The sequence below is a fragment of the Lissotriton vulgaris genome, chromosome 7 (assembly GCF_964263255.1).
Source record: "Lissotriton vulgaris chromosome 7, aLisVul1.2, whole genome shotgun sequence".
Taxonomy (NCBI): domain Eukaryota; kingdom Metazoa; phylum Chordata; class Amphibia; order Caudata; family Salamandridae; genus Lissotriton; species Lissotriton vulgaris.
The window spans coordinates 235,828,552-235,851,944 of NC_141695.1; the positions used below are offsets into that span (position 1 = coordinate 235,828,552).

The 23,393-nt window shown below is 42.8% G+C and overlaps 1 protein-coding gene across 3 annotated transcripts in view; it reads left to right on the forward strand.

The window, feature by feature from the left end:
* Positions 1 to 23,393, forward strand: part of LOC147701274 (uncharacterized) — a 167,112-nt gene that overhangs the window by 46,295 nt on the left and 97,424 nt on the right. The window contains exons 3-4 of one of the 3 annotated variants that reach the window (XM_086930004.1): positions 2,516 to 2,575; positions 22,017 to 22,043. In XM_086930004.1, the coding sequence (XP_086786130.1) occupies positions 2,516 to 2,575; positions 22,017 to 22,043 (87 nt within the window). The remainder of the gene's footprint in view (positions 1 to 2,515; positions 2,576 to 22,016; positions 22,044 to 23,393) is intronic. The other 2 variants (XM_086930003.1, XM_086930005.1) reach the window with 2 other exon arrangements.

The window sequence follows — 23,393 nt, forward strand, 5'->3', positions numbered from 1 at the left end:
GATAGTTATGCAACAAAATAGCCACGGGTAAATTGCGTATACATAGCATAATGTAAACAGTAAATCAAAACAATAACAGGTATATCTATCTATACTAATATAATAAAGAGAGAGCCCAAACCTTTGAGGCGGGTAATCTCAGGAACCACAACACCCAATACAGCGTTGGAAAGGGCAGTTGCAGCAGGACACCATGTACATTTAAAAAGTAAAAGAACCATGCCAGCAAAGTAGTCCCTTGTGGGCCTGTCTGCGTAGTGCTTTGGGCGTGTGCTGGGGGCGTGACAAACGTGGGGACGTGTGGTACGTTCCGCCCTTCATGCCATGTCTCATATCGTGTGATGTGGGCGTGTGCTGGGGGCGTGGGCGTATGCGGGGCGTGGGATTACGAAAAAAAAAGCGAGTGTTGTGCCCAATATTTCATTGTTTTTTCTTCCCAGGTTCTGTACATTCCAGCTCCGGGTGTGCTTGCCCCGCGCTCCCAGTGACGTGCACCTGCTTTACTGTATGGAGGTCAGGCATGGCGCTATTTTCAAGGGCTGGAAGGAGCGCAAACAGGGGCCATTGTACAGGAAATGTAATCTCACCTTAACTTCTGTGACGCCTGAAGCGCACAATGGAGATTTTCCACTTCTGTTGCGCACAGGCCTCATGCCACGCACATCCGGACACAAGGCCCGCCTCCACGGAAATAGCAAGAAAGGGACTATCCCTCCCCTGGGAATATGTTATGATATCCTGCAAACCAACATCCCGCATACCATCACTCTGCAATTTTTATAACGCTGGACTATTACTCCGCAAAGACATAATTTCTAAAACTTTTACAACGCATATGACTTTATCACGCATGCCATTATAACGCAAATGCATGTGTGGTAAAGTCATATACATTGTAAAAGTACATTAACATCAAATATATGTTTGTATATATGTGTATTTATGTATATATATGTACACACATTTTCTTTATTTAATTACAACATTTATTCTTTTAAATTGCATTATTTATATTATTTTTATTTATTTATTTATTTTATTACCCTTTACACCCTAAAAACTAATCCCACCTACCTCCCTTTAAATACCCCTGTACCCCATAATCATAACCCACCCTTACTCCTTAAAATACCCCAACACCCTTAAACACTAACTCATCTTAACCCTATAAATATACCCTGTACCCCAAAACCCAAACCTATCCCTAAACCCTAAAAATACCCCTGTACCCCGAATACCCAAACCTAGCCCTGAACCCTATAAATATGCCTGTACCTCAAAACCCAAACCTACCCCTGAACCCTAAAAATACCCCTGTATCCCAAAACCCAAACCTAGCCCTGAACCCTAAAAATGCCCCACTACCCCAAAATCCAAACCTACCCCTGAATCCTAAAATACCCCTGTATCCCAAAACCCAAACCTAGCCCTGAACCCTAAAAATAACCCTGTACCCCAAAACCCAAAAATAGCCCTGAACCCTCAAAATACCCCTGTACCCCAAAACCCAAACCTACCCTTGAACCCTAAAAATACCCTTATACCCCAAAACCCAAACCTAGCCCTGAACCCTAAAAATACCCCTGTACCCCAAAACCCATTCCTTTCCCTAAACCCTAAAACTACCCCTGTACCCCATAACCCAAAACTATATCTGAAACAGTAAAATACCCAAACACCCCAAAACATATACCTCAGTACCCCAAAACATATACCCCTATACCCATACTTACCTTATCCAAACATTTTTTTTAAAACATGCTTTTACCATTCATGCATTTACAATGAATTTCGTTGTAAATGTATGTGTGGTAAAAGCATATAAAATGTAAGGCCATGCGTTATAATGGTATTGCGGAGTCATGGTACTTTCCTAATGAAAGTATGCAGAGTGATGGTATGCGGAAAGAAAGTTGCGTAATAATGGGTGTTTACCCTCCCCCGGTAAGTACATTGATGGCATGGCGGCCCACATCTCTAGCAACATACTCATATTTTTTCACCACCCATTTGAAAAATGCACAGGTCTCTCTCATTGATGGCCAGCACCGACATACACTTTTAGACACACCTCCTGCCACAAGTTCTAGAATTGCGAACTTCAGAGCTGGGGAGCTACGTTCGAATCTCGGCATCAGCTCAACATCCTGTGATTCCAGTCAAATCGCTTTGTCTTCCCGTGCCTACCACAAATGAATGTGTTCTTCTGTAATGTAAATTGTGCTCATGCCATGTTGTCGAGTTCGCGCTATATAATATTGCAAGGAAAAATAAAGTAGGGAAACTCGAGTTCACACACTACTGAATGCGCACTCTTTAGTGCATCAGCAGTGCACTGTGAATCGGAGCGTTTCACAGGCCTGTCACAGATAAGAAATGCTATCAAAACAAAATCCTACAAAACAATATACTACTGGCTGGCAGCAATTCATACCCGGACAATGTCGGGACGGGCTGCTAGTAATATAATAAAATATAATATAAGTAACCATTTTTCATGTGTTGTTTAATACAGGTTTGCAGTCAACATCACTTCCTGATTCAAAGACTACTGCCCCAGAAGATGAAATTACTGGTGAGTACACAGAAAGGGATATTTCCTTAATCAATGAGAGTTCACCCTCAGGTACCCCAGTCTCTGTATTCTTAGTATTAATCTCTGAGAGTTCACCCTCAGAAAGCCCACCCTCTTTATAATGTGTCTTAATCTATGAGAGTTAATTCTCAGTGATACCCCAGCATCTTTATCCTGTGTATTAATCAGATAGTTCACTCTCTGAGAGCCCACCCTCTTTATTCTGTGTATTAATCACTGAGAGTTCACTCTCAGAGCGCCCACCCTCTTTATTCTGTGTATTTAATCTCTGAGAATTCACCCTCAGAAACCTCAACCTCTTTATTCTGTGTATTAATCTCTGAGAGTTCACTCTCAGAGAGGCCACCCTCTTTATTCTGTGTATTAATCTATGAGAGTTCATTCAGAGACCCCCACCTCTTTATTCTGTGTATTAATCTGAGAGTTCACTCTCAGAGAGCCCACCCTCCTTTTTTTCTTTGTATTAATCAATGAGAGTTCACCCTCAGATACCCCAGTCTCTGGATTCTTAGTATTAATCTCCGAGAGTTCACTCTTAGAAAGCCCACCCTCTTTATTCTGTGTCTTAATCTATGAGAGTTCATTCTCAGAGACCCCAGCCTCTTTATTCTGTGTATTAATCAATGAGGGTTCACTCTCAGAGACCCTGGCCAGTTTATTCTGTGTATTAATTTGAGACTTCGCTCTCAGTGAGCCCACCCTCTTTTTTGTGTATTAAACTCTGAGAGTTCACCCTCGGAGACCCCAGCCTCTTTATTCTGTGTATTAATCTCTGAGAGTTCCACCCTCTTTATTCTGTGTATTCATCTCTGACAGTTCACTCTCAGAGCGCCCACCCTCTTTATTCTGTGTATGAATCTCTGAGAGTTCACCCTCAGAGACCCCAGCCTCTTTATTCTGGCCATTAATCTCTGAGAGTTCACTTTCCAAGAGCACAGCCTCTTTATTCTTTGTAACAATCTCTGAGAGTTCACTCTCAGAAAGCTCACCCTCTTTATTGTGTGTATTAAGCAATGAGAGAATTTACTTTCAGAGACCACTGCCCTCCTTGCTCTGGTTTATTGTTCAAAGCATGTATTACGCAAATATAGTAGACTCTAAAAGACCTTTCCCCTTCTTCATTCTGAGACCCCGGTCATCTTCACTCTGACATCCCTGTCATCTTCACTCTGAGACCCCAGTCATCTTCATTCTGAGACCCCTGTCAGCTTCATTCTGAGACCCCTGTCATCTTCATTCTGAGACCCCTATCATCTTTATTCTGATACCCCTGTCATCTTCATTCTGAGATCCCTGTCATCTTCATTTTGAGACCCCTTTCATCTTCACTCTCAGAACCCTGTCATCTTCACTCTGAGATAGACCCTCGCCCTCTTCCAGCTTAGAGCCTGCTACCTTTTTCTTATTTGTATTAAGCACTATGAGTTCACCCTGAAAGACCACTAGAGTCTTCACTGTATAGAAGAGCCAAAGGCCTCTCAGTGCCAAACACTGCTGCCCTCTTATGAACATGCAATAGGTCATGGAAAGATCGGTCTTAAAAGATCCTGCTCTTTTCAGTGAACAGACTGAGCAAACAGGGGAAACGGCCACTAAAACACAGCCGCTTCCACGCAAACCTTAGCCACACATGCACTACAACTCATGCGTGCATACAACGAATAGCCTTTACCATGCATACGAAATACATTGTAAAGGCATGTGTGTTAAAGGCTACAATTAGAAAAAGAGGGCTTGGGGGGTCTCCCCCAAAAAATAAAAAGAAATGCATGCGAAAAAAGCGGGTTTGAGGGGGTCTCCCCATCAAAAAAAAAAACCTGTTGTAACGTCTAAAGTGGAGGCAATCAGCGTCATTTTAGAGGAAACAGAATTACACTTCCGCTTCCCTTTTTGACGACGTACAACGTCAGCAAGGAAGATCAAGTAGAGGAGACGACGTAAAGAGGTAAGGAGAATTTTAGTTTAAAAAAAAATATATATATATGGATTGAGGGTTCCGGGCAGCGGTCATTCTAAGAGGGATTGTGGGCTGGGGGGGTCACGTAAGGGTACAGAGGATATTTGTGAGGTATTTCTAGAGCGCGACGTTCGCTCCGGAGGGAGCATCTTGGCGCTTGAGAACCTATGTGAACCAGTCCGAGAGGATTAGATGGAAGCTTTGGAGTAATCGTCCGGGAGGTTAAAGATCCATGTCTTTAGGAGCTTAGGAGGAGGGGTATAACCTTTACCTTGAGTATGCCCTTATCATGCATGAATTTCGTTGTAAAAGTATGCGTGGTAAAGCAATATTTGTGGTAAAGGTTATGCGTGGAAATAGCATTCCGTTGTAAAGCATGCGTGGTAAAGGCATGCGTTGCAACGGAATGCATTGTAACGTCATACAACCAGCAAACAGAGTTCATTATGAGACCACCCATCCTCTTCACTTCAAGAGACACCTGACACTTCGATGTTTGTGTTAAGTGATGTAAAGTCACTCAAAACCTCATCTCTCCCCACTTCATATAATATATATGTATATATATATATATTACCTACTGGCGGTCGCCAGTAGGTAGTTATAGTTAAAACATAGTTTCCACAGGAAATCCGCAACATTCTATTTGGAATAACTTTGGTGCCGGAGGACGAATCTTCGCGAATTTCTCCAAGAAAATGGCCTTCTCTGCTCCGCTCCTTCCCTGAAAGTTTCAGGGTGATTCGTGAAGCGGGCCGAGAAAAAAGGGGGGTCCCAAAACGTGTTTTCCCGATAGGACCTTTAGCCAGGACTACAGCCCGAATCGCCGAACGGCCGAACGGAATTACACCAAATTTGTCAAAAGGTAGAGTTCTGTTCGCAGATCACGCTTTTTGTTGAATGGTGTAAATCCATTCAGTAGTTCCTGAGAAAATCATAAGTAAAATCATAAGTATATCTATAGAAGCTTACCGTACGCGTACCTTCCAGAGCACAAGCTGCATGCTAATTAGATGTCAACTGTCTGTCAACACTCCAAACGAGGAGGTGTTGGCAGCCATCTTGTGCCTATAGTAGAACCGAGGAAAAGAGAGAGCAGTGAAACAATTACACAATGCAGGCAATGAGGGCAGGGTAGAAACACCCTGACCCCTAGGCCTACTCAGAGGGTCCCACAAGGACCACCAAGGCCCCAAAAATTGTATTTTTTTTTTAAATCGCTGGATACGCGTATGGTACGCGTACCCAGCCGATCCCCCAAAACAAATTAAGGTACCACTCTGCAAACGCGCCCCCTGGCGCATCTGCAGAGGGGGAAATAATTCCCCTTGAATACTGGGGGTCCCTGGGGGCCAAGTAGCCCACCAAGAACCTCCAGTATGCGCCAGGGGGCTGCCTTGCAGAGAGGTGTTAAGAGGCCACGCTCCTTTTTACACCTCTCTGCAAGGCAGCCCACTTAGAACGAGTTACGGGGCATGTTTGCACAGTGGTGAAGGTAGGGGGCGGGGCTTGAGGTGACATGTGTGCAAACACGCCTGTGGCGCGTTTTAGGTTGGGGAATATATTCCTCTTCAATCCAGAGGTCCCCTAGGGGCCAACTAGTCCAACGGGTACCTCTAGTAAGTGCCATGGAGCTGCGTTGCAGAGTGTTGTAAAAAGGGGGCGTGCTCTCTGAACACCTCTCTACAACACAGCTCCCTGGCGCAAACTGGAGGTACCTGATGGGCTAGTTGGCTTTCCTACCATCGAGAACAGTGTACGCGAACAGTTTTGTGCATTAGAGATGGTTTGTGTGACGTATTTTGCACGAGTTCCTTTGCAAACTGCATGGTATTTTTTAGGGCATTTTTATATGTTATTTTGGACTCAGTGGTATAGTTTCTTCTCCAATGTCTTTCTAGCTTTTTACATTTGCTCTTTTCTTCTTTTACAAGTTACTGGTAAGTATGTTATATTATGTTAAATTGATTTTGTAAGGCGTGCAGCTACCCAACAAGGGTTTCCCGGCGGCAGCCAGGCAGGGGTAAGCGTTACAATTATTGGTTAAATAGCCATGTTTTTAGGTTCTTGCAAAAACTTGCGAAATTTTTTTCAAGATGAAGAGATGCAGGTAAAGTGTTCCACATAGTAGGACCTAGAAAGGAAAAAGAACGACCTCCCATCCGTGAGAGTCTAATCCTGGGCACCACAAATTTTCCCTGAGTAGTGGACCGCAGATGTCGTGAAAGATAGTAGAGTTGGGCCAAACACTGCAGATACTGGGGAGCAGTGCCAGACTTGTTCTTCAATAAAAAACTCAGTGCTTTAAACTTAATACGACTTTCCACCTTCAGCCAATGGAGGTCGTGTAAGTGCAAGTGATGGAAGTGAATTTGGGAATCCGGCATAATAGTCTCGATTCCGCGTTTTGCACTACTTGTAGCTTCCACACTATGGGGGTCATTACGATGGAGGATTTTCTGCATCCTCCGGTCCGGCGGAAGCCACCGCCGGCCCGGAGGATGCGGAAAATCCTCTGCGGACCCACCAGGAACCACCGCCACATTAGGATGGCTGGTGGGTCATGGTTTAGGTCCGCAGCTTTTCCGCCGCGGCTGGCTTACAACCGCGGCGGAAAAGCACTAAAATGGTGACGGTGACTCTCAGACACCGTCATCCAGATTAGGATGTGCTTTTGAACATGCTTTTCCGCGGCGGCTTTTCCGCCGTGGAAAAGCATGTGTAACTGCACTGCGGGGGCCCGTTGCGGGCCCCCTGGGTGTAGTGAGGGGTGTGGGGTGCACATGGGGGGTACCTATGGTACCCCCCTGCATTTGCGTGCACAATGCAGCAGGCACCGCGCGGTGCCTGCCGCTTTGTGCATGCAAATGCTGTGCATGCTTTTTTAACATTGCGGCGGGTGCAGCTTGAAGCTCCACCCGCCGCAATGTTAAAATAGAGGATGTGACCGCCACCCAGGCGGTAACTTCCTAATCTGCACAGAGGGAACGCCGCAGCCCATGCGGACGTTCCCTCATACTCTGGGGTCGCGGACGGACTCAAGTCCGTCCGCGATCGTAATGACCCCCTATGTCTTTATTGGCCCCTAGATAGAGGACGTTGCCATAGTCCATTCTTGAAGTCACAAGTGCTTGGAACACCGTTTTCTTGGTGGAACAAGGAAGCAACCAAACCACTTTTTTAACCACTTTAATATAGTGAAGCAAATGGCTGCCACTTTTACAGCTTTCTGTCTCATGGACAGCTGATCATCAAAATAAAACCCAGGTTACAGGCTTGTTCAGTGGGCTGGGGGGCATTACCCAATTCAGTGGGCCAGTGATGGGGGCCCCAGAGTTCTTTGTTACTCCCAAAAACAAGAACTTCGGTCTTGTCACCATTAAGTTTAAGCATGTTTGTTTGCATCCATTCAGGAACTTTCCTTAAGCCATTTTGTAAAGCGGATGGACCGGATTCCTTCTCAGAGGAAAGAGAGAAGATGATCTGGGTATCATCTGCGTAAGAGAATTGAGATAGCCCAGCTTTTTCTACGATGGTTGCCAATGGTTTGACATAAACATTGAAAAATAGCAGATGAAGAATGGAGCCCTGTAGGACTCCACACTCAGAAGAGTACATTTTAAGAAGTGGCGGCATCAGAAAATATTTGAAACGTGCGATTGATTAAGAAAGATGCCAGCCATTTCGGTGCTGCCACTGAAATGCAGAGGGCTTGAAGGGAAAGTATTAGCACTGTGTGAGACACTGTGTTGAGAGCGGTGTTTAGATCGAGTAATAAATAAGGGCTACTGTGTCTCCCCTATCCAAGCGGTATCTCAGCATCTCCGTCACACCCAACAGAGTAGTCTCTGTTGAGAAACCGGCTCTAAAACCGGACTGGGAATCATGCAGGAATTTGGAAGATTCGGTAAACTGTGACAGCTGGTCATTTATATGCTTTTCCAGAATTTTAGAATAGATTGGAGAGGGGGGATGGGTTTAAAATTGGAAAGCTGGGCAGGGTCAGCGTTAGCTTTTTTCAAAAGTGGAAGAATCATAGAATGCTTCCAAGCAGCAGGAACGCTTGCCTCCTGTATAGAGGCATTAAGTAGATTCCTAATGTATTCAAGGGCAGGCATATCAAGTTGTTGCATCACCCTAGAGGGTAAAATGTCCCTGGGTGAACCTGATTTTATATTCACAGATATTTAATGAATGAACTAATATCTAGTAGTGGCCAAGATTCTAATTTGTTAATAGATTCGGTGCTGTTTGCCCCTCCCGTTCAAGGTTTTCTTCCATAGTTGTGTCTGTTGGAAAGCTTCCAAACATAGAATGGATGTTTTTAACTTTGTTCACAAAGAAGTTGGCCAGGTCGTTTCATTGTGCCTCATTCAAAGCAGGGGGCATGGGTTGAGTATCTGATCCTGAAAGTTTTTTTTACCATCGAGAATAGTGTACGTGAACAGTTTTGTGCATTAGAGATGGTTTGTGTGACGTATTTTGCACGAGTTCCTTTGCAAACTGCATGGCATTTATTAGGGCATTTTTATATGTTATTTTGGACTCAGTGGTATAGTTTCTTCTCCAATGTCTTTCTAGGTTTTTACATTTGCTCTTTTCTTCTTTTAGTCGCTCCGTGAACCAGGGTGTAGGAGGGCGATGATTATATGCTTTTTACTCAGAGTTTGGAAGACAATAGTCAAGTGCTTTAGTGAACCATCCTTGGATCATATCCAGGGAGGAGGTAGAGACATAAGGTTTAAATGGAGAACTGTTAAAAAGATGCTCATTTAGAGCTTTCATGTCCAGTTTACTCCAGTTTCGGGATTTCTGCTGCGGGCCAGAGATCATTGTGGGTGAGTTGGTAGGCTCAGTGCAATGAAATGTAATTGCATATTGGTCTGACCAGCATAGAGGAAGAGGTGGGAAACATTGAATATCAGAAAGATTGGAAAAATAGGATCTAATAAATTGCCTGCCTTGTGAGTAGGGCCTGTATTGCATAGAGGCAAATTCATTGCTGCAATATCTGAAATCGAAAGCATGGTTAGAATTACTTTTCAGGATCAGTCCTGGGCTGAAAGATGCAGCACTGGGTTATCTCCTGATAACAGGTGAGTAAATCGGAATTAGTTGTTCGGATGATTTTAGGTGAATATTTAAAAGTTGCAAAACTCCACACTTAGAAGAATTCCCAAGTGAAACCAGTCAATGTTAGCCTATGGAAGGAAATACAAGTTACTGGTAAGTATGGTTAGAATTACTTTTCAGGATCAGTACTGGGTTCAAATATGCTGCACAGAGGTCTCTCCTGATAACAGGTGAGTAAATCGGAATTCGTAGTACATCCAGTAAGAGCTGCGTAGCTGAAAGATGTAAAAAGGGGCACGGCCTGCACCACCTCTCTGCAACGCAGCGCAGTGGTGCTTCCTGGAAGCACCTGGTGGGCTACTTGGCCGCCATGGTCCCTCAGGTTTGAAGTGGAATTTTTTCCCCACCTTAAAATGTGGCACAGGGCGTGTTTGCACACATCACGTCAGGCCCCTTCCTTCACCACTGTGTAAACGCGCCCTGTCACCATTCTAAGTTGAGAGATTAAGTCCCCTTCAATCGTAAGGGTCCCTAGGGTCAAAGTAGCCCACTAGGTACCTCCAGTAAGCTCCAGAGCTGCGTTGCAGAGAGGTGTAAAAAGGAGAGTGGCCTCTGAACGCTCCCTGGCGCATACTGGAGATACCTGTTGGCCTATTTGGCCCTCAGGGGCCCTCAGTATTGAAAGATAATTAATTCTCCAACTTAAAACACGCCACAGGGCTCGTTTGCACAGTGGTGAAGTAAGGAGGCGTGGCCTAAGGTGATATGTCTGCAAGCACACCCTGTGGCGCGTTTTAAGTTAGAGAATAAATTCCTCCTCAATCCTGTGGGTCCCTGGGGGCCAACTAGCCCACCAGGTCCCTCCAGTATGCGCCAGTAGGCTGCGTTGCAGAGAGGTGTTCAGAGGCCAACACTCTGTAACGCAGCTCCGTGGTGCTTACTGGAGGTACCTGATGGGCTAGTTGGCCCCCTGGGGGTGGCGGTCCCCGGGGCTGGGGGGCCTCAGAGCCCCCCCAGTTAATGCTTTTAAGCCCCGGGGGTGGTGGTCCCTGGCGCTGGGGGGGCCTAAGAGCCCCCCCACCCATTTGAAACAAGCCCCGGGGCCCCGTGAGCCCCCTGCATATATTAAGTAAGAGTCTTGGGGGTGGCGGTCCCTGGGGCAGTGTGGGGGGATTGGGGCCGGATTGGGACCCTCCTACACTATTTTCTTCACAATGCCCCCGGATCTGGCCCCCCCGGGGGTTAATTACCACATTTACCGCTGGAGACCATGTTTCTTTTTTTTTATCAATAGGATGTGCGGATCCTACGTGCATCCTGTGAATCAAAAAAAAAAGACTTTTTGGCCCTGGGGGTCCTTGTGGGACCACCTGAGGAGGCCTAGGGGGTCAAGGTGTGTCTACCCTGACACCTTTTTGCGTTTTGCGGTGTTTGTTTTGGGTTTCTTGTGCCTCGGTTGTACCAAGGCACAATATGGCTGCCAACACTTCCTGATTTTCACTGTTGACAGCAAATTAGCATACAGCTCATGCACGGCAGGGTGCGTGCAGGCTGTGCTTAGGGTACCCGGATAGGTACGCGGATCCACCGCGACCATAGATATATAAATTACTTTAACTGTCATTTTCTCAGGAACTACTGAACGGATTTACACTAAATAAGCAAAAGGAACGAGTCTGAACCAAGGACTACCTCTTTGCCAAATTTGGTGTAATTCCGTTCTGCAGTTCGGGCTGTACGTGCATCTAAAGTCCTATGGGAAATTGCATGGGAAATCGCATTTTGGGACCCCCTTTTTCTTGGCCCCCGCTTGATGAATTATTCTGAGACTTTCAGGATAGGAGCGGACCGGAGCTGGCCAAAAGTTTGGAAAATTTTGGGCATATTCGTCAACCGGCGCCAAAGTTATTCCAAATAGAATGTTGCGGATTTCCTATGGGTAATAGGTCCTAACTATAACTATCTATAAATATACATATATCTATAAATATACATATATATCGTAGAAGCGCGAAACGCGTCATGACAACTAGGAACACCGTGGAATAAACTAACCTTGCACTTACTTTTGGGTCCGTGTCCGTATTTGCTGTCTGGATTTCTTCAGCGCCTATATCGGATTGTCCTGGAATGTACAAGCCACCTGTAGTCTCTTCGCTGCTTTAACGGACCCCCTCTCATTTTTGGACCTCAGCTGGTGAAAGAGACACGTTTTCCCGCGAAAACTTTGATTAGTTCCGGCAAGGAGCAAGCTGGGGAACCCCCTTGACCCGCAGGAACGATACACAAAATCGGAAAGTGGACCGGAATACTACCGCTTCGGATGCTTCGGCGTCTTCTGTGGAACACTTGAGGTACGTGTAAACGCGGTGAATTTTGACCAAGGGGTGATAGCCGAGGAGTAAAACGTAAGCTCACTGCAGCGCAGCGTGGTTCCTAGGCACTAATATTTATTCCTATCAACTGGTGTGAAATAATGTCGTCGGACACGGTTCAGGAACGGGAATCTGCAGAGGTACAAATGTTTAATGAGACCAAGGGCAGATCCCGTCAGGGACAACAGTGGGACGGGCAATACCACAACAACTACAAGCGCAATAAAAGAAAAATTTAAAATGCTAGAAAAAAAGAGCCGTGCAGAACAAAGCAAGTGGTGGGAAGCCAGATCCCTCAGAATGTATTTGGATGTGGAGAGAGTTCCCCGGGGGCTACGTATCTCACTCACCTAGTTATGAAAAGCCCAACCCCTCCATGATGCGCAAATGGGCGGACTGCAATTTGGACTCCTCCAAACGGCTAATGCATATCCTAGTGAAATACGCAGACTCTGACAGAACGGAACTCCTCGAAGAAATCAACAAAATAAACGAGGAGATAGAAGCACTCAATGAGGAAGAGGAAGCTAATAAACTGCGTAAAGAGATGTGTGCCAGGCTCAAAAAAGAGGAGGATAAAATAATAACCAGAAAACCTTCAAGTTCTTCCGTGACAAAACGGACTATGAGACCGGGCGAATTTTTACTTTTTCCAGAAAGTACGAGGTGTTGAGAAAAAGTAGACAAACCAGCAAGCAATCGGCCGCCAAGTCGAAAACCATACGATCGGAACCTGTCTCATCTGGGTCATCTGTCTCAGACGGAAGCTCGAATCCAGGCAGCGAATCTGAAATGAATGAGCAAGCTAGGGCGGCAGGCCCGAAGAACACTTTGGATGAAGAACTTGCCCTTTTTTGCGAGGACAGAAGACTAACATTGCGCCCTCGGATAAAGAAACAAAATTACAACTTAACAAAAACTGGAAGCGGCGAGAACGGAGGAAAGCATGGAAACGCAGGTCCAATTCGCAGGAAGAAAGGAGGATGGGGACAGGGAAAGCAATGATAGCTACAGATGTGGACAAAACCATCGTCAACTTATCAGGCATTAACCTGGACCAGAAAGAAAAGAAATACTAAGTCTGGGTTTAACATACTGCCCAAGGAAAGATTTAAATTATGCAACCACCAGACTTGATATCTTTAAAAGCACACGCAAGGTCATCCTAAACAAGCAAATAAAAATATAACACCAGGTGGGTCCAGTACCAACGTAAGGCCCGTTGAATGCTCTCAAGCGACAGAAAAACTAATGGAAGAAATAAATGAGCTTTGGGTAACAGGATCTACAAATGACGACATAACAGTAGAAAATCTTGCTGCATCTGTTTCTACTCCAACCGAGACTCTGGTATTAACCTCCCTGACCAAATCACCTTTAACAAAATTTCAAGAAAAATCGACATTTAATCCAGTTATGCTTAAAGATGCCATTGACTTATTTCACGACCAGGTAACTTTTCAACTTAAAGATCTCAATATCAAAGTGCATAGAGGCAAAAGAAAGACAAGGAGTCGGCTGACTACAGAGCCCTGATGATAAAATTACAAAAAAACAAGAAAGTAATTATTCGAGCCTCAGATAAGGGAGGCAACATTGTTCTAATGCACAGGGACATGTACTTAAGGGAAGCCTTTGCACATTTAAATGATAAACAATGCTATACTAAGTTCACTGGAACAGAATTGAAACTAACGTATGCCACCTGTGACAGAAAACTTTCGAAATGGAAATCAGACGGTCTGATAACAAAAGAGGAATATAAATTTCTGAAAAATGACTTCCCAGTGGTGCCAACCATCTACTATTTGCCAAAACTGCACAAAAACAGAGAAAATCCCCCAGGACGTCCAATAAATTCAGCCAGAAATGGATGCTTGGAACATATGTCACAATACGTGGACTTTTTCCTTCAAGGTTTAGTCAAAGAGCTACCCTCTTATGTAAGCGATACTAGTGATTTTTTGTACAAGAAAAAAGACATTGTATGGCAAAATGATTATTTAATAGCTCTAGACGTCTGCTCACTTTATACACGCATAGTACATGCAGATGGCTTGAGAGCTCTTGACTTTTACCTACAGAAATCTCTATCTAATATGACTAAACACAGATGCATGTTAGTAAATATGGTCGACTTCTGTCTTAACAACAATGTCTTTATATTTAACAACTTAATGTACAGACAACTACAGGGTGTTGCCATGGGGGCCAGTTCTCCCCCAGCTACGAGTGTCTTCACATGGGCTGGTGGAAGGATCTGGTCCTCAAGGCTGAACACGCAGAATCTATGGAAACGCATGTGGTAACTTGGTTACGATACATAGATGACCTGTTTGTGATCTGGAAGTCAAGTCAGGAGTCAGCAGAACGTTTTGTGGCAGCTATAAACACTAATAATCTGAACTTACAATTTACAGCCACTATTAGTAAAACTTCCATCCCCTTTTTGGACACAGAAGTCTTCATTGACCATAATAAAATAGAAACTAAGCTTCACCGCCAGTCAACTGAGGGAAACTCTACCCTACATGCGAGTAGCGCACATGTGAAACATCTCATTAACAGCATCCCCTATGGGGAGATGTTGAGACTTAAACGCATACACAGTAGGGAAGATGATCTGAGGGAGGCCCAACAAGAAAGCAAAACCAGATTCATGGAGAGGGGCTACTCAGAAAGTGTGGTTAATGCAGCCATATCCAAATCAGGGCAGAAAGATAGATTGGCTCTCTTGAGTGGGGAATCAGATGTAATGTCACCCACTGGCAACAGTACAGAACCCAAACCAGAATTTAGAATTATTATGCAATACAACACCCAGCATAGAAAGATTGAGTCAATTATCAACAGAAATTGGGCTCTAGTTTTAAGTGACCCTGTAATAGGGAAAGGTCTCCCCAAAAGACCTTCAGTAACATACTGCAGAGGGCAATCTATGAAGGACGAATTGGTTAAAACCAGTCCTGAAGTCCTAGAATCCACCAACTGGCTTCAGACCCATGCTGGGTTCTTTAATTGCAAAGTATGTAAGGCCTGCCAACAAGCGGTAAACAAGACCAGTTACCTCTCACCATTTGACTTAAAGGAACACAAAATAGATAAAGTACTCACGTGCAAAACGGAGTTTGCCGTGTATGTCTTGTCTAGTCCTTGCAATCTGCTCTACGTGAGTAGCACAAAACTCCCCGTACACAAAAGGATCCTTCAACACTTTCCGAGCAATTTGCAATCAGGACAATACATATCCTGTGGCAAGACATTTTCAAATGTCAGGAGTTGAAATACTTTGTAATAGACTGTGTCCCAGCAAGTCGACGAGGGGGTAACAGGGAGGAGAAACTGCACCACTTAGAGACCCGATACATACTTGACCTCAATACCAAGCATCCCTCTGGACTTAACATCACAGAGGATTTGCATACATGTTTATAATGGGTCACCCCCCTCAGGACTTCAATTGACTGAAACTGATTATAAAAGAAAAATGACAATAAAATTAATACCATAAGGAAATATATTGAATTTAATACTTTTTTAGCGGTACTTTTTAGATAAATATTTATTGACTGATATTTAATGTATATTTATTTAAACTTTTTACTTATTTATGCATATTTATTTTAACAATGAATTTCATTCTTTTTTGCCTTTATGTAACCATTTTAAGGTTTTTATTGATTGGTGAATTTATGAGGTTCTGTTTGTTAACATATATCTTTATATGCATATTTCACAGGTTGTATTGTGACGATGTAAAAGTTTATGAGTCCAAACCCATAACACGGACTGCCACATAAATTTAATTCCCAGAACTGGTTTAAACTAATGTGTCATGGAAAGACTACTCTTCCTGGTATTTATACCGTCATTCCAACAATCACACTACCACGGTCAGAAAGAGAGACTTTGATAACAGCCTGGGTCACTCTCTGGTATTTATACCGCTATTTCGACTTTGCCGCTAAAACTCCCACATAGTTTTGCTTTGTTGCACATACAGACGCTAAAGTGTCAAATAACCCCTTTATTCAACAATCGAAGCAGTGTGCGGCGTCTTCTTCATTGAAGGATTGTTTGCTGATAACATTATTCGCGAGGGCGTCCTAACCCTCGCCGCCGGCCCCAGCTGTAAAGCTGCTCCTCTCGCTTTGGGACAATTGCTATTTATATATATATATATATATATATATATATATTACCTACTGGCGGTCGCCAGTAGGTATATATAGTTAGGATTTTTTTGAATAGGGATTTCTGAAAATTCTATGTTGAATAACTTTGGCGTTGATGGACGGAATTGGCTGAAATTTTCAGGAAAATGGCACATTTTGTTTCTGAGCGTCCCCTGGAAGTTTGGGGGGGGTTCGTCAAGCGGGGGCCGAGAAAAAAGGGGGTCCCAAAACGTGTTTTTAACATTGAGTTTTCCATAGGGCGGTTGGACTCACTTTTAGCCCGAACGGCTGAATGGATTTCCACCAAACTTGGCAAAATTGTAGGGACTGGTACCCCGATGTGCCTTTGCTATGTCTCAAGATATATGGTCCAGTGGTTTTTCCGAAAATTAACTTTGAAAAATATATATTGGGCTACATTGGGCTATATATATGTTAGAGCCCAAATGTAGCCCAATGTAGCCCAAAGATGGCCACCAGAGACAAAAAAAACAAATGTAGCCCAAATATCAGCCAGATGTAGCCCAACTATAGCCCAATGACAGAATGTCCCAGAGTGTCCTAAAGAACAACTAGAGCGCTAACAGTCTTACTTATGACAAAAGTATGGCATACCTGAAGTCATCTTGATTGGAATAAAGTGTTAACACTTAAAACATTTAATTTGCAAAGGAACAAAATGAGGGGGTTAATTTTGCCATAGAAATCATGATTATTGCTGAAGAAATAAAAATTAGGGCACATTTTGAGTGACTTCTCAAATCCTCTTATATTTCATAAAAAAATTCTGATATGCAGTCTCCCAAGATGGCCACCAGAGACAAAAGAGCCCAAATGTAGCCCAAATATCAGCCAGATGTAGCCCAACTATAGCCCAATGACAGAATGTCCCAGAGTGTTCTAAAGAACAACTAAAACGCTAACAGTCTTACTTATGACAAAAGTATGGCACACCTGAAGTCATCTGGATTGGAATAAAGTGGTAACACTTAATACATTTAATTTGAAAAGGAACAAAATGAGGGGTTTCATTTTGCCATAGAAATGATATTTATATATATTCACTGAAAAAACCATAGGTTATAGACCATATATAGTTAGGAATTAGCATTTACAAAACCTTGAAAATTCACTGAAAAAACCATAGGTTATAGACCATATATAGTTAGGAATTAGCATTTACAAAACCTTATTTTACTCACACAAAACCATTGAAATTCGCATATATAGTTAGTTGCACTAACTATATATCGCGCACCCGCAATCCACTGCTGATGATGTCACATATTACATCATTCATGACATGGTCAGTGACATCACTGATGACATCACTAATGACATCTCAAATGACATCACTGATGACATCACTGATGACAACATCCAGTGACTGTATGTTCCTGTAAAGTTAAAATATGTCTTACATATTGAAGAATGAGTGGATGTATAAGTGTCTGGATGAATGATTTAGTAGGTGCATGACTGACTGTATGAGTGAGTGATTAAATGTGTCTCACTGAGTGCATGGGTTAGTGACTAAACTGTCTTAATTTGTGCATCATTATGTCTGTTGTTCTGTAAACTGCTGCATGTGTTGATCAGTAGCTATATGAGTAACTATATGGGTTATTGATTGGTGGCCCAAGTATTTGTATGGGAGACTGAGTGTGTGTGTGGGTGGCTGGGAGGTGTATGACTCTGTGCATAGATGTGTGAGCAGTTGATTCACTAGATGTATGGGTTCAAAAGTGCATGTGAGTACAGCTGTATGGGTGGTTGACTGTGTGCATGAGTGTATTGGTGAGTGAATGGATATCTCAGTGCTACATGTCAAAGTAAGTACATATGTAAAACACAGTACATGTGAGAGTTGACATATATAAATAACTGTGCATAAGAGCCAGTGAATGTGTGAGTGGCTGTATGGATCATTGTGAACTTGTATCAGGGATTGTATAAGAGAGTAAATATGTGTTAGTATATGTTTGAATAAGTAAGGTGTGTATAACTGTATAGTTGAGGAAATGGAGGTGTGATTGATTCTTTGCATGACTGATTAGGTGTGTGAGTAACTCCATGGATGAGTGACAGTCTGTGAGTGTCTGTTTACACTGATTGTATCCAAGGTTATATTAGAGTCTGAAGAGGTTCATCGTATTATCACATGAATGATATCATCAGTGATGTAATCAGTGATGTCATTTCAGATGTCATCAGTGATGTCATTTGAGATGTCATCAGTGATGTCATCAGTGATGTCATTTGAGATGTCACCAGTGATGTCATCAGTGATGTCACTGACCATGTCATGAATGATGTAATATGTGACATCATCAGCAGTGGATTGCGGTTGCGCGATATATAGTTAGTGCAACTAACTATATATGCGAATTTCAATGGTTTTGTGTGAGTAAAATATGGTTTTGTAAATGCTAATTCCTAACTATATATGGTCTATAACCTATGGTTTTTTTCAGTGAATATATATATATATATATATATATATATATATATATATATATATATATATATATATGTATATATCATATCACCACCTACGCTGCATCCTTGAATAAATCTGTTAAGCTACATGAACCTGTGTCGGACTTCTCTGTTGAGGCAACTCTTGTGGATATATATATATATATATATATATATATATATATATACATATATATATATATATATATATATATGTATAGCACAGCAATCCTCAAAACCTCCACATGGACGAAATGAAGAGGCGGACCCCACGGCTTCAGGCAAGGAAATGATTTTAATAATCCAGCCTTTCTAGTTGACGCGTTTCGAGCATCAAGTGCTCTTGTTCACACAACGAGCGTATATATATATATATATATATATATATATATATATACTCCATAAGAAACCTCTGCCATCTAGACCCATTGGAGTCCCATTGGAAGTGGCATTCACTGTTGGCAGACCCAGTGCTAATAATTAGAGGGATGTGGGATCCATAAGAAGCAGGAAACGTATTCTTGAATTATCTGGCAGAGGAGAAAATACTTTTCATTCATTCACAGGTATCCTTGATTCATAAGCATCCATTCAGCCCATCTCTTCCTAGTTGTTACATCCTGAGTTTGAGTAAAAGGGTAGAACTCCTTATGGTGTCAGGCATTCGAACCTTGGGAAAGATGTTTATGCTATGAAGGCGCACGGAGAGCAGTCGAGAGGATGCTGCTGTTGGCTGCCAGCTCTGGGGAGTTTATACTGAATTATTCATACTTTCATCATTTCAATGTTTGGACCTCATCATTCTAAAAGGAGATGACAACATTTTGCTGATGAAAATGGAATTTCCTTTGATCCAACCTTCAGACAACTTTCCTATTTCATAAACTTCTCTGTAAGTAAACATTCAGTTCACACTGTATATTGACTTCAGTTTCTATGGTCAATTTTGTCTGTTCAATGGTATCCATACATCAACTAATATAAAAGTGTTGACTTCAATAATAAAGTTTCATTCTCATTGCCTATTGTTCAAATGCCTTCCTTGTGACTAAGTTAAGGATGGCTTAAGAAACTCAGCTGGGTCACTAGAGGCCTGGCTAAGTAGCAACTGAATTCAAAGAGTGAGGTGCAGGCTGAAATGACCATAGAGTACACAGGTTCTACAAAGTGTGCAATGCCTGAGCTAAAAAGCAATCAATGGAGAAGCACCTAAGAGCTTATCAGACCTCTACCTTTGCCACAAAGCTGTCACACCACTGCGCTCCTGTAACAACTGTAGGTGTCCATCCCACAATGGTTTTTGTCCAAATTTGCTGCAGAGAATTAGAAGTGTTAGGAAGCCAACTATGAAACAGTCTTATCAAAGACGAAAGACTCAACAAATTGACCAGAGTGAAGCAGAAATTAAAACAACTCTGCTCAAGTGGCAAGCACGGACAACCGGATGACTGTAGCTGTCCATGTTTTAAACCTCTCCATGATTTCCCTTTTGTTGTCTATTTAAGTTTAGTGTGAGCAATGCAATGTGTTAATTCTGCTCATTATCTACCACAACTGTACTTAGGACCTGCTGTATTTTATGTTTGCCAATGAACGCTCTTCTGCATTCCATTGTATTATTATTAATACCTGTTTGCCATATGATTTAGGGTAGTAAGAAAACAAGTCTAAGCTCAGAGGGCCAAAGCCACTGCTCTAACCAGAAGCCTCTCAACTTCCAAGCACCTTTCTCTGCGGTGAACAGATTCTAAGGGTGATCCTGGGATCATTACAAGACAACATATGGTAACATAGTGGGTGGCGGTAAAGGGATAGCCCCATCCGTTTATGTTTATGGGATTTATAGAGCACATGGCTACCCGCAGGTATCCCAGCGCTAATACCGGCACAAACAGCTTTATGAAGTGACATTCGACCCTGACCTAAGACAGCGACGAGGAGAGTAAGGGGAGATCAAGGTTCGTAGCATAGCTTGACCTCTGCCATGCATGGCTCTGTGCACCAGACAGAGTGACTTAAATTGGATCCTGGTCTGCACAGGGAGCCAGTGCAGCTCTCTCAAGGACGCTCTGACGGACTGGTTCGTAGGTATTTGGAGAAGAAGTCTAGCTGCCGCATTCTGAACCACTTGTAGTCTATTGGTGACTTATTTAGGTGACCCAAGGTACAGTGAATTGCCATAATCGAGTCTCAAGACCACCAAGGCTTGTACCACGGTCATTCTTTAATTCTCTGGGATTAGACTCAGGATTTTCCTGATCATCCGGAGTATACCAAAACAGTTACCCGGCAGTTTGTGGGCTTTCGTCTCCATAGTATGATTCTGATTCAGCCACATGCCCAGATTTTTTATAGAACATTTCAGAGTTGGGGGGGGGGGGTGGACCCCAGTTTGCTGGCCAGGGGATCTCTGCCCGAGGGCTGAAATTACTGCTCAGGATCTTCAGCTTGGTTTTATTCCTGTTCAGATTGAGACTACAATCAGCCATCCAATTTCCTATTTTTCCGGACATGGCGTTAGCTGCCAGTGGCTGGAATTGATAGAGTTAGCTATTGACACCACTAATTGGGTGTCATCAGCATATGACACAATGGAGGGTCCAAGCTCCAGTACTATGTGGGCCTATGGGCTCATATACATATTAAAAAGAGTTGGGCTCAGGGAGGATCCCTGAGGCACTCCCCAAGGTGCTGCAAGAGTGTCTGACAGGAATCCGGCCTCCATACATTGAAAGGATCTATCATACAAGAACAAGGCCACCCATTGGTTGGCTGTGCCTCTAATCCAAATGTTTTCTAGCGTGTTGACAAGAATTGTATGGCCTACTGTGTCAAAGGCTGCGCTTAGATCTAATAACACAACCACCACCACCTTCCCTGATCTAATATGCTTTTTAAAATTTTCAGTGACCATAAGTAAGGCTGACTCCATGCTATGCTCTAGTCTAAAACCCATCTGGGTCTGGTGTAGAATGCTATTTTCTTCCAGAAACTGTGAAATAGCACTGCAGTCGTACCCAAAATTGGCAATAGTGAGATAGGGCGATAGTTTGCCATGACCGCAGCGTCAAGTTGCGTTTTTTTTAATAACGGTTTTACAAAAGCTGCTTCCACTCCTTAGGTACTGTCCCTCAATCAAGAGATAGAGAAATGAGGTTGGTCAGTTGCGTTAAAGCGCAATTTCCCCCTTGAGCAAGCAAGTTGGGTGGTGCAGGGTCCGTCACTGTGAAACAATGACCAAAGTGTCAGCACCAACTTACTGAATGAACTTTATGAGCAATGATTGGGGGTATTCAATTTAAAATTAATGCAACTTTTTTGTGTTTGTGTTTTATGCATGGTGGCATGATGCTGAATCAAAGTAAGAATACCAACATCAGCAGCAACAGGTGAGAAGAGTGAGCGGGCAGAGAATGAGAAAACATTGATAAAGGAATGTATCTTGTGTTATGTATTAAAGTTAGTGTGGACCTGCACCCAAAGAGCAGTATAGAATTTGAAGTGGTACTCTCTTCTGTTGCAGGATTTTCAATAGTATGTGTGGTACATAAATTAGACCCAAACTTCTTGTCCCCACTCTTTTGCCAGGCATGGATAATTTGTACTCTTCTCTACTATTCGCAAGAAGAGTAATTCTGCATTTGGTGCTATTTTCAAAGGGCAAAAATGCCCCCCCATGCCCAAAATGGACGTGAGGATGCATTTGCTTTAAGATATAGTGCTAATACCGCTTCTCGGCCTTTTGGCAGGGAGGTTTAGGTTTATACAGACACAAGGGAGCACTCAGTATAAGTCAAAACAATACCCTTTCAGACTTAGAGTGAGCAAATTGTGAGTGTCACTGGTGTTGTAGGGTGTTCCATACAGGTGCTGGTGTCCACCTAAACTTGGGAACTACCCAGAGTTCTCTACTCCTTTTTGCATTATTTATGAGACACTCTATGCCTGAAAGGGTATTGTGTGACTTATACTGGGTGCTCCTTTGTGTCTGTATAAACCTAAACCTCCCTGCCAAAAGCCGAGAAGTGGTATTAGCGCTATTTCTCATATGATACATGTATGAAAAATCAGAGACTTCTTATTATCTGATCAGATAATGTATTACCACCCTCACCTTTGGGCACTAGCTTCCGAAAATGTCTGATCTGAAGAGCTTTTGCGGCATGTGGCATTGCTTTTCACTTGTTAACATGAATGATTCTCTTCTTAAATTTGAAAAGGTAGTTTAGCCACTTTTATTATTTCTTTTTTTTTTTTTTAAATTCTTTTTATTGAAGTTGTGTTCAGGTTTTATGCAGCATAGATCAAGGAATACTGACAATCGCAACAAAATAAATATTTCCATTTGATTTCAACTTAACAAAACGTCACACCAATTTACTCAAAAAAACATCCCCATATTTGATCGAATTTTCTAATGCCCCCAACTCTTTGAGCATATAACAGTTCGCTTTTCCTAACCCTTTTCATTTTTTCCAGCCATTCCTGTAGCGTCGGGATATAGGTTGAAAGCCAATTCTGCAATAATAAAGATCTAGCCACAGCCATTATAATATATATCAATTTTGCCAGGTGACTTGAAAATGTACAATCAGGATCATAACCAAATAATAACATTGTTGCATTACATGGGACTGATAACATACAGCAAGTTTTTAAAAAACCAATAATTTCTTCCCAGAAATGCTTAATTTTGGGACAAAATACTATAATGTGTGACCAATTGGCTTGTTCGTAAT